Genomic DNA, 16,760 nt, shown 5'->3' with positions numbered 1-16,760 from the left:
GGGAAGGCTGATATCCTATGACCCTTCCTCCAAAATAAAAGCTTCCAGGCTCTTGTGTTGCAGGCCCCTGCTAACAACGTTTCTACTTTATGTGATAAAGACCCACCTTTTTTCTTCCTGTACCATTGTCTGGACCCAAACCACTTATTTCAGATGTGTTTTACCAGATTTTAATATGAACAACTCTCAAGTAAGGTCATTTAAACTGGAGCAAAAAGTTTGTCTGCAGTATTTTAAATTTCACCATATGATCCTAACTGCTTACTTCCTTGTGACACAAGTACTTCAGAGGAGCCTCACAAAAGACAACAGTTATGTTTTCTGGAAAATAGTTTATTGAGTGCTTGGGGAATTAAAAACTACAAGGTTTTGCTTGCAGTTGCAGAAGCAAGAAAAAAAGTTAAACATAAATTAGTTACCTGATTTGCTAATTATAGTGCTTCTGAAACCCTCATTTTAATCAGTCATCGCCTACCATGACCTTTATATTAATATCTGGCCCTTAAATTTATGTAGCAGAATATTTATAGTTTAAAAAGTGCCTTTCTATGGCAGAAGGGTAATGATTATGAAAGCTGAGAGAGATTTTCAGTCTTTTTAACTCTTTGCTTCTAGGCCTCAGCTACACCCACTTAATTTTTCTGACTTAAGTGACTTTATTCCATACTCCACTGCAGGAATAAGAATTAAGTAATTCAGTCAATGTAAAATAAGCCCCACTTGTCCAGAAGCTTTAGTTGACTCAGATCAAGTAAGGGAAGGAAGGAAAAAAAAAAAAAGCCAGACAGTGATTAGTGCAGTTACTCAAAACTACATTTGTTGTGTAGAATTTCCATTCCAAGTATTGTTTTCATCTTCTCCATCATCTTGTGTCCTCAGTCTATATATTTTGCCTTCTTTTTTGAAGTCTTCCCCCCGCTTTTCCACTACTCGTTTCCTGACGGCTTGCCTAGGGTACAAATGACAGTGAGGTTTGACAGTTTCCCTGGTAGTAATTACACACAAGAAGTGAATGCAATAAAAATGCAAATCATGCATCCTTCCTTCTCTTATCCCCAATAACAGTTTTCTTCAGCCCCTTGTTTCCTTGGGAAAGAATACCCAGCTGAAAATTTGTCATTTAGTAGTCAGTCAAACTGACAGAATCTCATTTCCCCTGGAAAGCACCTGTCATTGAAGCGATACGTGGCCGCTTCACGTGAAATGGCCTAGTGGCTCTCCCAGTGCAGGGGAGGTCTCATTCTCTAGGCAATACAAAACCTTAACTGTCAAAATGAGACTTCAGTTGCTTGAGTTTCTTGTACGACCACACCATAACAATTTGACATCTAGTTTTCAGAATTTTTATCTTCCAAACAATATCAGCTGAAGCGAAGCCCACAGTTGTAGTTACAGCTGAATTCCCTATTCATAAATGACGGCAAGAGAATGCTTTTTTTACTCTGTAATTGGAAATTGAAGCAAACAATGAGGAGGTTGCTTAATCACACACATAAAAAACAAGAAATCCTAGTCAGAGCTGTCATGCAGTTTTACCAGCTACCAGGTTAAGCCTTCTAACCGGATGGAAGGGTGGTGGCCAGAAACTACACAGAGAGGGCAGCAGTTAAGAGACAGATACAGTTCAGTTCCCCACTACAGGATGAAACAATTCCTGCAAGCGGTTTGAGAAATAGCTGCCTTAAACAGCTTTGATTACCTGCTTTGCTCAATGCTGCTAGATGCGGAAGGATTTGAATGGTCTTGCTGATGAGCTGATCTCACAGTAGACTGTGAGGGAGGTGGACTCGTAAACAGGAAGTTGCTAATAAATCTCCAAACCGCTAAGAGGGGATAAAGTATTGTGCCCAAGAACTTCCACAGATCACCGCCTGAAGCCTGAACAACAGAAGTAGCAGGTCTTCCCGCCTGGTCATGAACATGTAAAGCAAACTTGTCAGATATTAAAGTCGTGCACTTCTAGACAGAGTATTTCATCCATAATTTAGAAGCAGCTCAGCAGACACAAGAACTCCTTTGGTTACACACTAGACAAATATCTACACGCCATTTATCTGCCTCAGAAAAAGCCCTCCCCCAAATCAGTCCTGACAAAAATTAAACTAATTTTGCAATCTTAGACACAGAAAAGACCAAAATTCAAGCCAAGTATTATCATGGCCCACTAACAGCAAATATACAGCTACAGTACTGCTGTTTGCAAGAAAATGTAAAGCAAACAAACCAAAACCCAGCACCTACCGGCAGCAACACTACTGAAGCACTCGGTGCTAACTCTAGCTCCAGTAATTTCTTTCCATAATCTTCTTTGGTAAACTCCCTTCTGGGAAACATTGTCGCCAGTGAAAAATTGCCATAAGCATTACCAACTGTCTGTGAAAATATAAAGAAAACATTTTGTTTATAACTGTTCGCTTTCAAACAACTGCAGATTTGCCAGCTGAGTATACCTTGCCATATTGACCCAAGAGTTCTATATCAAACTATCAATCATCTTCATGTAGAGAAACAAAGGATTTTTCATATCCTACTGTCTCTTAACTAATGATACGCTGCACTAATACAAAGGCAGTTGGTGGCACTGGAGAAGGCTGCTACCAAAACCCACTTCAAATAAACAAAAAGAAAAGCAGTTGATGACAGTTCCACCACGATCAACAACTAGTTGATGCTACACCAAGTTGTAATCAGCACATAGCTGAGAAAACAAAACACCAATTTACCTGTGCAGCAAACTGCCTTGCTTCTTCCAGCCGTGCTTCAGATGGGAACTGGTTAGTAAAGGAAGATCCATCTGGGAGGCGGAACTGAATCCTGGCTATTGCACTGCAGGACACGTATCGGGGTCAGTCAACACATGAACAGTTACAGACAAATGCTCCTGGGGCTTTAGTTTGGTAGTATTGAAATGTGGGAGAGAGGGACAGTTATCCTACTCGTGGCAGTGCAGATGGGTTATAAGTTTGGATCCACAGTTGATAACCACCTGCTTGTATCTCACAATGCATCTCCTGGTTTTTGTCAGAGTCCAAGACCCACCACCATTCAAACAAGATATTTATATTAATCACGCAAAAAATGAGTAAGTGAATGAAATATAAACCATGTTTCTTTTGTGTAGCCTGTATTAGTTTTGTTCTTTTTTCAAGAAGTTGTATTATGAAGGCACAGACATTTAAGCTGGCTTGGCAAGTAATTTTATATTCAACTAGCTATGGGCCAGCGTTACTGTGCGAGTTTCAACACCAACACAGGCTGCTACTCCCGTGCTTGCCCTCTGTTCAGGGGCAGTACTAGACTCACAGTGGCTCTGTAACTCCACATAAGGTCTCTACAGGTTAAGAGTATTTTTTAAAACACTAGTGTTGGGCAAAGCAGGAGATCCTCTGACACAGACAGCTGATGACCCCAGTCAAGCCTTGCTGAATCCAAGCCAACTGCACACACAGCCAAACAGCTGTGTCAGCACCATGCTCCCCAGCACAGTTCTGACGTTGTCTAGTCATTCTGTCTAGTCATTATCTATCACATTCTCACCTTACCTAGTTCCCCACCTAGCCCCATTATATGTGGTATTTAAATCAAAGATCATACAGAAAAAGCTCTTATCTAACTAAAATAACACACAAAGAAAGGTGGTTAGTGTTTCATAAGGAATGTCAGAAGGTTGAAAATTATCAGAGAACATAATATTCATGTAAATAGCTACAAATAAAAGAAAACCAACTTTTTATGTCACTGTTCAACATGGCATCAATTAATAGATTAGGATATATATTAAATCTCTTAAAAGTTTAAGTTTCTTTATCTCCCCCAAAATACACACTTCTTTCTCTACAGGAGCTCACCTTCGCTCCTTTTGAGATGCTTCTTTTCTGGCCTCTATTTCAGCCTGTTTAGCCTGAAGAGCTGCAGCTTTTGCAGCTTCTGCTTCTTCCTTCGATTTTGCAAAGCGAGCTGCTCTCTCAGCACGATCCTGTGAAAGGACCAAACACAAACGTTAATTTTTACCATAAATTGTAGCTTAACATTCATTAAAACGGAGAGCTACGATCTGTACTCGGTACCCAACCAGGGGACAAGACAGTACGGCTGCAAAGAATTATTCACCGCCAAGCTGCACAATCTCATGTCATTAGCCAAGATGACACTTTCCAATGAGTCACTTCATGCAAATAGTTGCTAACAGATGATTTCCCCTGCAAGTTTAACACTCCAGTGAAGATAAAGGGAAAATAAATAAATTAAAAAAAAACCTTATGACAAGTTACATGATTACATTCTAAGTGTTCTAGGCCAAAACCTAACAATGAGGAGGGATTTCAATTGTTACGAACTGCTTATGTCTATATATGTACACACATATATACAAATTTGGAAAACAATCCTCACCACCATTTTGAGATCAGTGTTCTTCTGCATGTTCCACAATTAAATATTCCCTGTGCTTCTGTTCCAGAACTATACTTGCAATTATTTTTATGTTTAAATGATAATTCTCCACTGGACTCAAGGAATATGACAAAAAAGTTGGTACGTTTGTTCAGAAAGAAAAGATCATGATGAATATGAACGCAGAAGCTTCACTTTATACACAGGAAACACTACATAAACCCCAAGCATATGAACTGTTACAATACCAGGCCACACTAAAATGGACAATCTTTCAACATTTCACTGAATGAGAAAATGTATCCTTTTAGTACACTGGTGGCCCTTGTGAAAGAGAGAAGCAGCAAGCTATCTTCCAAAATGAAAAATTTACCATTGCAATCTGTTGTCTTATGCGCTCTCTAGCAGCCTTCTCTTCTGCCTTTTCTCTGTTCCTTTCCTCTAACATACGTTTTGTCAATTCTTCTTCCTGTCGTCTTTTGTACTCCAACATTTCTTTACCAGTTTTTCTCCGTTCAATTTCTTTCTTAATTTCTTTCTGAATAAACAACAGACACAAAAAATTGGACCATGAAATCGCCTTGGACAAGAGTAAGACAAGACTGAAGTACATTTGTTTAAAAAGGAATGAAGCATTTATTCAAATAAGGCTATAAAAAAAATTGCAAGTGGTTTTACATTTTTTTGTTACCTGTTCTTCTTCTTTCCTTTTCTCTTCCCGCCTTTCTTCAAGCTTTTTTGTTATTCTAAATTTAAGAATGAAGTGAAAAGTCTTAAAATCGCAGTATCTGTTATTAACATTTTAAAATTTTAATGAAATATTTGTAAACACTTGCAGGAGACTGGAACACATGAAAATGAACTGTAACACAGTGCTAATACCTACTGTACAGTAATGATTCATTCACATGCGGGTGCACCGTCCATAAAAAGATGAGGTGGTGATTCACCACTGAGTTTCTGACTTTTAATGGAGTTCTAACATATTCCTTCTGTCATTTTTTGCTCAGTAAATGAAGAATCTTACATCTTACTGTTGAATCAACTTGTAAGACATACAATAAGCAAATACTATTTATGATCTGTGGTAACAGAAACACTAAAACTCAATCTCCTCTTAGCTATTTAAGCCATCTGGTTTCTTCTGCACATCACTTCCTAAAATGGAAAGCAAATAATATATAGCACTGACATAAATGCACATGCATCTGTCTCATCTATCCAGAAAGGTGCCTTAGAATAAGGATTGACTTAAAAAACCATAGCAATTTACAACATATTTTAAGTCTAGGGAAGGGCAGGCATGACCAAACAACTCCATGAGAAGTCAGATAATCTGAAAAATTTTGCTTGTATAGTAGCTGTTTTGCTTTTTAAAAAAGAAAATGGTAATTACCACAGAGGTTTGTCTCTGTTTTCCCCTGAAAGAAATGTTGCAGATATATGCAAATGTGGTGTAATTTAAGACTAATGCACATTTTTAAAAAGAACTTTGGTATTTATAAGAAAATACTGGCTGCATTTTCTTATCAATAGTAAGAAAAAATTATACTTATTGTCCAACATCTTTTAAAGAAAACTGAAATGAAATGTGAAAAGGTTTTAAAATATATTTTAGCAGTATAAATAATCCTACTTACTAAGTATGTGCTACTGGTTTTAGGTAGGATATTACAAATAGTATCAGTCTTACAGATGCTAAAACCCAATTTTATACACTGAATCTCATACTTAAAAACAATCGATTTAATGAATGAACCATGTACTGAACCAGATACTTCTGGTCACCATACTTTTAAATACTAGAACTAGCATTGCTCCCGAGACCTCATTACTGTTCACTGATAAAACAAAACAAGAGTCTGAGAAGAGGATTCCTCTGGCTTTTTCAATATGCCTAGACTACAAACAGTCATCAAATAGACAAGAAGAAAAAGAAGCAAGATGTCATCTCTGTACAAAACCTAGCTTAGCACTTCATTACCCCAGTTTAAAGTGCTTTCAGTTCAATATTTTAACTCATTCAAAAATGTGCAGCAAACATATTGTCCGTATTCAAATTATATCAAAGGGGAACATTTATAGTTTTCCAGATTACCCCTTTCTTTCAGAGTATGTGAAAAAAAGAGATTCATTTAAAAGCTGTTTTCTGATATTGTCACATACATCTAAACAAAAATAAGACCACATAAATGCTTGCCAGATGATAACAGAATGAGCACCAAAATCCTGTAATTAAGTCCATTTGTTAAAAACCCAAACAAACCAACCAAAAAACCACAACAAAACTGCCTCCTGAGAAACAAATACAATACGTTAGGAAGTCTGCAAAAGACGACTTACCTTTCTACTTTGAGTGCAAGATCATTCACAGGCTGAGCATCACTCACTTGTTCATCTAAAGAATTAGTTGCTTCCTGGCTTGCTTGACCTGAATTTGCTCCATCTTCAAGTGATTTACAAGAAAGTAATCCATAAGAGAAAAATAAGAGATATATTTCTTATCATTAAAAATTATTATGCTCATTGTTAGCCACAATTCACAGTAACTAGGTTATCTTAAGGAGATACAAAGTTCTGCTATTTAGACTCTCCCCTCCACCCCCCATTTGGTTTCAGGTTACTAACCCAGACAAACTTTTTAAATTGAATCCTATATCAAGAAAGTGTGCACAATTTTCATTGTATTATAAACCATAGATTTCTCACTCATTAAAACTGACCAGAATGAGAAGTTATTCTTCCTTCTAGACTTGCAATCAGCATTCTAGGATACCCAAGTTTTTTCTCAACAAGTCCACTCAATGTATTGCCTTTCACATACCATCACGTAACAACTTAAGAAAAGGAAAACTATTTCAAAAGCAAATTAGCTAGCATTTGTGTAAAAATACATTACCAGCAGAAGGTCTTATTGAATCAGATGTAACAGACTCGGGAGAGTCACAAAACTCTACTGCTCTGGATTGCGTATTTTCTGGAGCATCGTCAGATGGACAGGAGGCACACGGAGCAGATGACTGACTTCCATTTTCCAAAGGCTGCCCTTTTACTGTGTGCATCTAAAAAATTGGGGAAAAAATGCCCCGAAACTATGAAACTTTGAATATTTTCCACAGGTTCAAAGGTCAAGACTAAACTATTTTCAGAGAATCAGTCCTATTTAAAATATAAAACTAAAACTATCACGTATTGTTTGTTGACTGTGATGCAAGCATACATTTCATATTTTTTTCCTAATTTTAGTCTTACACTTGAAGTCAAAGTGATAAAACTTTATACTATGTTCCAAGAATAATTTTATAAATCCACATTACAAGACAATATTACAAAACCACGTATGAACTTTACTGAAAGAGTAATCGGTATGTCATTCCAGTTCAGAGTTCTTGACATATTTCTTCAATACTGTTAGTGTTACACAGATGATCTAAAACAATCTGTGAAACAAAAAATAACATAGCACCTTTGGATAGTGCTTTGCAACCTATTCAATTTGTGTACTGAATTTAAGTTTGCAGATTTTGTTGTTGGAAGGATATAGAACCAGTAATTCATAACTCCCCACAGCACAGGCTAAAGGCCAGCGACATCTCTTGTCTTGAGCACGTGAGCACACCCAACTCAATCTGAAATATCCAGTCTGTCAGCAAGTGTTACCTGTTTAACTTTACGGATTCTGGTAACAAGCTCTTCAACAGAAACGCTGCCAGCAATTACTTCCAAAGGGATTCCATTGTCTCCTATAAAAAAACTCGATGGAACACACACTACAGGATCTGCACAGCAACAGTTAAGGGCAATAAATGACAGAAGTTTATAAAGTAACTTTAAAAGGAAAAGCGTAAGTCCTTCCTACAGAACCTTCTAGCCCAATATTCTATCTCCACCTGGTTGCCAGCAGTCAGTGCCAAGGGAGGAAGAAAAAAGACACTAACAAAAATGCTGGAAAACATTACATACAAAGAATTAGAATTTCTTCTTTTCTTTGAAATGGTTTAAGCCAAAATATTTTTCTCCAACACACATGCATCCGACAAGCAATTATGCTTTGACTTAAAAGACTTGGGTTTAGTGTTTTAGTGTGAGACAACATCTATGTAGACAACAATGAATTCTTTACAGCATTAAGAAAATCCAAGTTAAGGTACTGAATTCCCTTCCTCAGCATCATACAGAATTCCTGAGCTATACGCAGTGACCTACTTAAGGTAGGCAGATGTTTACCTAACTTCACACCTGTGTATCTGATAGAACCCAATCCACTATTTGTTCTTCCTTCTCTGTAACTCTGAACTCCAGCTAATAATTTAAAGCATTGCTTGTTTGTTTTCTAATGCTGATTAGTAATACCAATGGGTTATTTTGTTTACATAAAGCTTTGGATAATTTTCTATTTGGAGAATTACATAGGATTAACATCAGAAAACCCCAACTTGTTCACTTTCTCTAAGAATTGACAGTAAGTTGGATATATAGATGGTATCTTTTAAGTACAGTTTCTTGCATATTTTTGTGCCATAAGAAGTATTTTTAATAATGCTGCTTGTGCATATATTTCTTAAGAACAGTACTAACTTGTAAAGAGCAATTTTCTGTAATCATTATGTAGCATCTAAGCTGATCTCAAAGGATACAAATTTGAGAAAACTGCAGGCATGCTTCGCTGTTTAAAAGAAAAGATCTGTTTAGGGGGAGCAATTACTTCGCAACAACTTTAGATTAAGTCTTTCATCATAAAAATAACTGTCCTACTACCACACACAAAACTATTTAAATACTTGAGAGAACACTAAAAGCAAATTTGCATTGCATCTTCTCGTTAACATTTTGCGTAAGTGTTGACATGGTGACAATCCCTGGTTATCACAGTTGACTATGTAAGATTTAGGGGAACAGTGCTAAGAAGCAATTCAGGAAAAAGACATCTAGTCTACTGAGTGCGAATAATATAGGAAGTCTAATAAAATGTCTATAGAGCATTTCAAAATAATACCATTTTTGGAAATGTCAATGTGCTTTCTGCACATGGACTGGAACACTTACACATAACAAAAATAGTTGAGTAATTTACCCAGGAACTTCAATGCTTCGCTATTCTATGTGTTACAATAGAGAAAAAACACATCAGATTTTTATCTTTCTGAATTCATGAGAATTTTTAAATTCGTTATGTAACTTGGCAAATCAAGAACTGCCTCAAGAGTACTTGCATTTTGATTCCAGCTTTTTTACATAACTTTTGTGTCTCTTTCTGTTGAAAAAAGACAACCTCAAGCATCCTTTTACTAGTACTGAAATACAGTCCGACATACACAATGAATATTCTGCAGAACACAACAGTAAATTTGGACATTTGGAATTTTCTCAGGCTCTAGTGGCTTCAGGTGTACTGAATTCACTTATGTTCTGGAACCTTGTATTTAGACTACCTCCAAATCAGGGCGAGGATTTCAAAAGCCTCTTACTCTCACCATCATCAATGAAAGACTGTGTAAGAGACAGAATTAGAATGGGATCAAACCTTTTGGTGTCGATTTTAATTGCAACAAAACCATCTGAGGCAGCTTCAGTCACCTTCTCATCTTCCCACCTTGCAGCCATCTCAGTAGATTGTTCATCCTCACCTGTAAGATACAGCACACATGTGATACTAAACATACCACAAATTACTGTCTCTGGTCTGATTTTAGCTTTGCTTCAATTGCTTGAAATCACCTTTGAAAGATGCTCTCATTATTATTTTCGAGTCAGTTTATCATTTATTTTTGATAATCTGGAGACAACTCACTCCAGCTGACTTGCCTGGCTAACATACCAAAAACCCAATACACCAAAAATCCTTCCAAGCCAGCAAGCACATAGCTTTCACAGTCATTCAACTGCATGGTGAGAAGGTCCAAGGGAGCAGAACAGACTGGACCACACAGATGGAACAGACAGAGGAACTGGTGGTGATGGCCAAGTCCCAAGATCAGCTCGATTGCATCATCTAATTGCACAACTGCCAAAGGATCTCATTTTCACGTTACAGTGTGTATGCTTATGCTTTAGTATTTTGCTTCAGTATACTCTCATAATATGCAAGGAGATTCCCACAGCACAGAGGAAACCATGGCTTCTCCCTGACATTAAGCTTGACCTAACATGCTAAAACCATCCACTGCTTACCCCTCATTATAAATTTAATTACATATTGGTACACCAGCTGCTAATAGGTAAAACTGTATTTTCCACTCCTTGGAAATACGTAATTCAGCAGGCAAGGTTTCATCAGTTTGATGGTGTTAAAAAAACCACAAACCAAGAAACATTTATTCGTGGGATTATTTCTAACTTAGTTTTGTATTCCAGTTCCTGACAGGAACAGTAACAGTAGGACGGGAGGAACAAGAGTAACGGTAGAAGAGGAGCTACTTAAGTAAGGGAAACTGCAAAGGTGCTCTGGGGCTACAGATTCAGAAGTGTTATTCTAATCACATTAAACACATCAATCATGCATTTATCTTCCAAAGCACCGGTTTAGTGAGGATGTGGGTTAATAAGTACGATTCCGATGAATATTAACCATCTTTCAACAAGTAAATCAGCCTGCAACCATTTCTTTATCTTCAGTCTGTATTACTTTATAGCAGCTTGGAAACAACTGTACTCTTGATGAAGAATTTGAGTCACAAGTACAGAAGTATAGTAGTGCATTATTCAGTGACAACAACAAGCCATTTGTTTGTTTCATCCCAGTTGCCATTTCATGCAGTATTTTTTACTTGTTAAAGATCAGGAGTTATACGTGGAGTCCCCTGGTGAAGCGCTGCTTCCTTAAGGCCATAACTGCCTGGCCACAATGCTTCTCAGAGACATGTATCAGATATATCAATTTTGGAAAAGTGTTTTCCAACCACATGTATTGATTTTTCCATGGAAGCGCTGGAGCCAGTAAGAAAGTATTCATCTCTATTACTATTATTCTACATAAGCAACTAAATATTTAGGATAGTTTATGTAGGAACCTTTCCTCTTCCTTTAAGTGCAGTGCTTCCAACTGTGGTCAATGGATGCAGCTGTTTGGCCAAGAGTGGTTCGGCCTCCTCCCCCATTTCCCAATGCTCAGAGACAGGCAGCTGCTTCACCACACACTTTTTCAAAAGGACATGTGCTCATCCGATTAGGCTACTAAAAATATCTAAATACTTGCCTAACACTAACTTTTCCATACAAACAACTGCTGTAGAAAAAGAATGCTGAAAGACACAAACAGGTCAGAGACTGTTCACAGTACAATCTCTGAGAGATGTGACCCATGAATTGAAAATGCTGATAACTCACATTTTACAAAGCTCTATGCCACAAAGCACAGTTTAATATTGTAACTACCCACAGAAGAGTTGCTTATTCTCACACATCTTTTTGTTTTGATAACCCTTTCTCATTTGGGGGTTAAGGTTCATTTATTACAGTTTTGTAGTAGTAATTATATCCTGAAATGAAAACTGCCAGGCCCCAGGAAAAGCATCAGAAAAGTCAAGAGGTCAAGCTGAGCAGAACTTGACATAGTTCATAATTCTGCTAAACACCGAGCTATCAAAACCACCTCAGAGTTCTAGTTCCCAAGAGTCTCAGATTTGTTGTTTCTCAAACAAAAGTATCACTTTATTTCACTTAGCGGAAAGACCGGTACAAAATTTGCAGTCACACTTGCTCATCTCCTAAATTTGGTCAGGTAAATTTAGATATCTACATAGCGAAAACATATTGATCATTTCTCAAGTGATTCAGATAACTGGAAGAGACTCTTTTTCTCAATGATTTATCTCCTGTACAAGGAACTTACTCAAAACCAATGCAAGTTGTCAAAGGACTTTAATTCCCCATCCCTCAGCACAGTCATCAGGGAAAAGCACTTTCCTTTCAGAAGGAGCGAGATAGGCCCAGCTGACTTCTCAATGTCCAGCATTTTATAACTACTCAGCAAGAGTAAGGATTGCCCATCCTGGAAATGACAGAAAGCCAGGATATTAAGCTGCTCACCTCCTCCTCCTCTGCATCATTTCACATATTTAACTTGAAAAGTACTTTGATACAGCCTGGCTACAAAATGCTAACAAATAGCTTGTTGATTGCAAATCAGCGCTTTGTAAAAAAATAATCCTAAAATAAAGTCATGAACAAAGGAAGAAGCGTTTCTACAAATGTTACTTAAAAGAAACACAAACATTTTAGCTTGAAGTTTTTTCTTTTCTCCCCCCTCATTTTTTCACTTCTGAAAAGCACTTTTTATGAGTGGCCTGTTATTTTCACGATCAGAACATGTCCTAACTTTTAGAAAGAATAATCCTAAGCACCTCAATCAGGACAGAGAAGGTATCTGAGAGGGTTTCCTATCAAACAATTAACTTTAGATTAATAACTCAAATAACGAGAGGAGTTTTTTAACTCTGCAGGCTAGAAAATCATGTACATAACAGGTACCAACAAGATACTAGAGACATTCACCAGACCTGTTTCAGCACCAGGAATATTTCTTCCCTGTGCAGCAGCAGAACCTACTAGCAATTATTTGATGCCACGAAGTAACTCATCTGGTCCCCAAACACAACTTCCTTGCTTTGTGCATACAGAAGCCTCTAATCTAATTTGAAATCAGTTTTTTAAGGCAGACGTGCTTCACCTTATGCTCCCTGGAGAGTATGGAGCAACCCCTTTTATAGCAACTTCCCGTGAATTCAACAGGATATTTAATATGCTTACACAACTACACAGAATATGCTATGAAGGTTTTAAAAACTGAACTAAAAAAATGTTAGGATTATAGCCGCAAACAAAAATGTTGAAGAAAAAAAAACTGGTTGAACAACATGCAATTGCAGTCACAAACACCACCTCATTGTTAAAATAAACAGCCACATTATGCCTTGCTTGACTGGAAAATATTCTAGAATCAGAAAGAATAATCCAGTTCTTCATTTTCTAGCAGTTGTTTAGAGAAGTGCAGTGAAAAGGGAGATAGGGACAGACAGATGGTAGCAGAAACCAAACAGAGGTGGACCTACCAGAATTCAGTAATTTCTGTCAAGGCTGTATCTAATAGCTATCCTCCACAGTGGCCACCCTACAATTACAGTTAATTTATATTTTCTGTTTATCTCATGTAATTTTTGTTCCTTTATTAATTTTTTGTCCCCATATACACTATTAGACAAAGCATACAAAACAAAACAGAAACACTGAACACTTCTGAAAGTGTGTTTTCCTGCTCAGAAACCTGCTTTCAAATGCCCGTCTATGGGCAAGCGTGTAGCATGAAGACTCAAAGCTACCATCACCACCCACTGTGCAGTTTTAAACACGGATCTACCCAAACAACAAACCCAGTCACTGCTAGCATAAAAATAGACTATTCTTTCAGCACTCAGCATCCTTCAAACACACCTGCTTCAGCACATGGTGAGAAAGTATGTTCTTGGGCTTCCCAATTCCCTTTCTCAGCAGGCATAACAGAACTGCTTTGTTATCAGCTCCATCACAGGTCAGCCACCCCAATCCCACTGTTCCTAGGGTAGACCAGAACTCAGCAGATCTCTTGACGCTTTCATTTTGGAGATATGCTTGCCCTAAGTAACACTGCCCCTTTTTCAGGGGTCATAAGAACAAGCAAAACAAATCAAATCTTTACAGTATACTACAATGTCAAAACTCAGTTACATCCCCACAATCATAAATTTATCTCCACTCTGCGTATCTACACATTCCTGCATCCACCTGGTCAACGTTCGCATCTAAAAGAAACGGCCAGTTTTATGTACAAATTTAGTTTTGTAAAAAACGTTGGAAATTAAGTTACAAAGTGCATTTCTCAACTCCTGATATATATGTATCATGTTCAAAATACTCCTAAGTACTGAATTACTATTAAAAAAAATCTTTGTGGTGGGTTAACTTTGGCTGGATGCCAGATGTCCACCAAAGCTGCTCTATCGTTCCCCTCCTCAACTAGACAGGGGAGAAAAACATGATGAAAGGTTCATGGGTCGAGATAAAGACAGGGAGAGATCACTCACCAATTACTGTCACAGGTAAAACAGACTTGAGTCAGGGAAAATTAATTTATTGCCAATCAAATGACAGAGTAGTATCACGAGAAGTAAAACCAAATGTTAAAATACCTTCTGCCCACCCCTCCTTTCTTTCTGGGCTTAACTCCACTCCCAATTTTCTCTACCTCCTCCCCGCCAGTGGCACAGGGGATGGGGAATGGGGGTTGGAGTCAGTTCATCACACTTTGTCTCTGCTGCTCCTTCCTCCTCAGGGGCAGGACTCCTCACTCTTCCCCTGCTCCAGCATGGGGTCCCTCTCACAGCAGACAGTCCTCCACAAACTTCTCCAACGTGGGTCCTTCCCACAGGCTACAGTTCTTCACAAACTGCTCCAGCGTGGGTCCCTCCCACGGGCTGCAGTCCTTCAGGCACAGACTGCTCCAGCGTGGGTCCCCCGCGGGGTCACAAGTCCTGCCAGAAAACCTGCTCCAGCCTGGGCTCCTCTCTCCGTGGGGCCACAGGTCCTGCTAGGAGCCTGCTCCAGCACAGGCTTCCCACAGGGTCACAGCCTCCTTCGGGCATGCCCCTGCTCCAGGGTGGGGTCCTCCCTGGGCTGCAGGTGGAGATCTGCTCCACCGTGGACCTCCCTGGGCTGCAGGGGGACAGCCTGCCTCACCATGGTCTTCCCCACGGGCTGCAGGGGAATCTCTGCTCCGGCGCCTGGAGCATCTCCTCCCCCTCCTTCTGCACTGACCTGGGGGTCTGCAGGGCTGGTTCTCTTACATGCTCTTACCCCCCTCTCCCAGCTGCTGTTGTGCAGCAGTTCTTCCCCCCTCCTTTTTCCCCCCTTCTTAAATCTCTCATCCCAGAGGCGCTACCACTGCCACTGATGGGCTCGGCCTTGCCCAGCAGCGGGTCCGTCTTGGAGCTGGCTGGCAGTAGCTCTGTTGGACATGGGGAAGTTTCTGACACCTTCCCACAGAAGCCACCCCTGCAGCCCCCCAGCTACCAAAACCTAGCCACGTAAACCCAGTACAAAGCATTTGAAACACCCAAGAAATTTAGTAGAAAACTTTTAATCCTGACTAGGGAGTTGGGGGGAAGATCAGCCTTTACGTAAGTCAAAGCACATTATGTTTCACAGGTGAAGATGTCAAGTGTTGCAAAACACCTGTGCCAGGAAGTTTCTTGTTGTTTACCACCTGGCTTTTCATTTTTTTTATATAACACGCTATGATCATGTCATCATGGAGGCAGACACCTATCAGGTAGGCACGGTTGGTAAACACACTGAAGTATGTTTATGGAAAATAAATAAGTAAATCCAATGGTAAAAGGCTTTTACATCATAGCACCCACCTACCATCATGTTTTGTGGGCTTTAAAATGCTGCCTTAAAGCCTGCATACACTACCCCATCCCCTCCACCTACACCAACACAGCATGCCGTGGGCTGAGAAGATCTTGACTTCTCGCACTGTTTACTATCCAGTAGAAAATGCTGTTCTCCAAGTATAAGGAGAGTTGTGTCAGCAAAGGAACTTAACTGCACTTAAGGAACTTAAAGGAACAAAGGAACTTAACCGCACGTCCCCCTTGGGAGTGAACTTCTCCTTGAAGCTAAGCGAATCCCACAGTTCAATAATTCTTAAGGGAATGACACTCGTCACACGTTTAGCGTGGTTGTTTTTTCATAAGGCTTCTGAAAAACTTCAAGCCACAAGCGCTGCAGGCAACAGTAAAAACACCACAGACACAGACAAAAACACAAGAAGAAAGTGAAAGAGTCCGTCCGATGTCCTCCTTTGTCTTTACCTACCCTAATTTTCCCAGGCAGAAAGGCAATGTACCCAAAGGCAATGTGAGTTTCCATAGGTTTCAATTACCATTCAGTTACAGAACAAACACTATAGGGCCCTGGGGAAAAAAAAAAAGAAAAAAAAAAAAAGAGGACACCGTACAGAAACGGCCAAGACAGTGACAGCAGTAAGGACCGCACGCCGGCCCACGCAAGGGCATGGCGAAGGGAGAAGCAAAACGCGGCAACAGCTCGTTTCGCTGCCCAAAGCCGCGGCGCGGGCAAGGCCAGGGGCTGACGGCACCACAGCAGGCCCCGCACCGCCGGGCCGGGCAGCGGGGACTCGGCCTGACACAGCAGAAATCACGGCGCGGCGGGAGGGGGGGCGGGCGAGCAACAGCTGGCGGAGGCGCCGCCGGCACGATCCGCCCGGGGGCGAGCGAGCGAACGAGCGGCAACGGCTGACGGGCTGACAGGGCCGCGGGCGGGGCGGGCCGGGCCCAGCCGACGGGGGAAGAAGGCTGCGGGCGGGCCGA

General features: G+C 39.8%; 1 protein-coding gene across 2 annotated transcripts; it reads right to left on the bottom strand.

Moving 5' to 3' along the window:
- Positions 1–315: 315 nt before the first annotated feature.
- UBXN4 (UBX domain protein 4) lies at positions 316–13,907 on the bottom strand. 2 transcript variants are annotated; one of them, XM_010575176.1, is made up of 13 exons: positions 13,822–13,907; positions 9,917–10,019; positions 9,030–9,058; positions 8,053–8,171; positions 7,292–7,454; positions 6,736–6,838; positions 5,084–5,138; positions 4,766–4,930; positions 3,849–3,976; positions 2,724–2,826; positions 2,242–2,373; positions 1,700–1,908; positions 316–949 (listed from the first exon to the last, which is right to left on the bottom strand). In XM_010575176.1, the coding sequence occupies exons 1-13, from the start codon at positions 13,883–13,885 to the stop codon at positions 811–813; spliced, it is 1,512 nt and encodes a 503-aa protein (XP_010573478.1). In that variant the 5' UTR covers positions 13,886–13,907; the 3' UTR covers positions 316–810. The 2 variants fall into 2 exon arrangements, with proteins under 2 accessions (XP_010573478.1, XP_010573479.1); XM_010575177.1 differs by lacking the exon at positions 13,822–13,907 and adding an exon at positions 12,224–12,244.
- Positions 13,908–16,760: the final 2,853 nt, after the last annotated feature.

This window comes from Haliaeetus leucocephalus, unplaced genomic scaffold (genome assembly GCF_000737465.1).
Source record: "Haliaeetus leucocephalus isolate CR32 unplaced genomic scaffold, Haliaeetus_leucocephalus-4.0 Scaffold451, whole genome shotgun sequence".
Classification (NCBI taxonomy): Eukaryota; Metazoa; Chordata; class Aves; order Accipitriformes; family Accipitridae; genus Haliaeetus; species Haliaeetus leucocephalus.
This window is presented reverse-complemented; position numbering and strand designations above follow the sequence as displayed.

Bases quoted from the DNA above. Each gene is read 5' to 3' on its own strand.
- UBXN4 (XM_010575176.1), bottom strand. From the start codon at position 13,885: ATGCCTGCTGAGAAAGGGAATTGGGAAGCCCAAGAACATACTTTCTCA. The intron at 5,139-6,735 runs GTAAGTCGTCTT...TCTTAAATTTAG, and splicing joins CTTGCACTCAAAGTAGAAAG to AATAACAAAAAAGCTTGAAG. The intron at 1,909-2,241 runs GTAGGTGCTGGG...GTTCATGACCAG, and splicing joins CTTCAGTAGTGTTGCTGCCG to GCGGGAAGACCTGCTACTTC.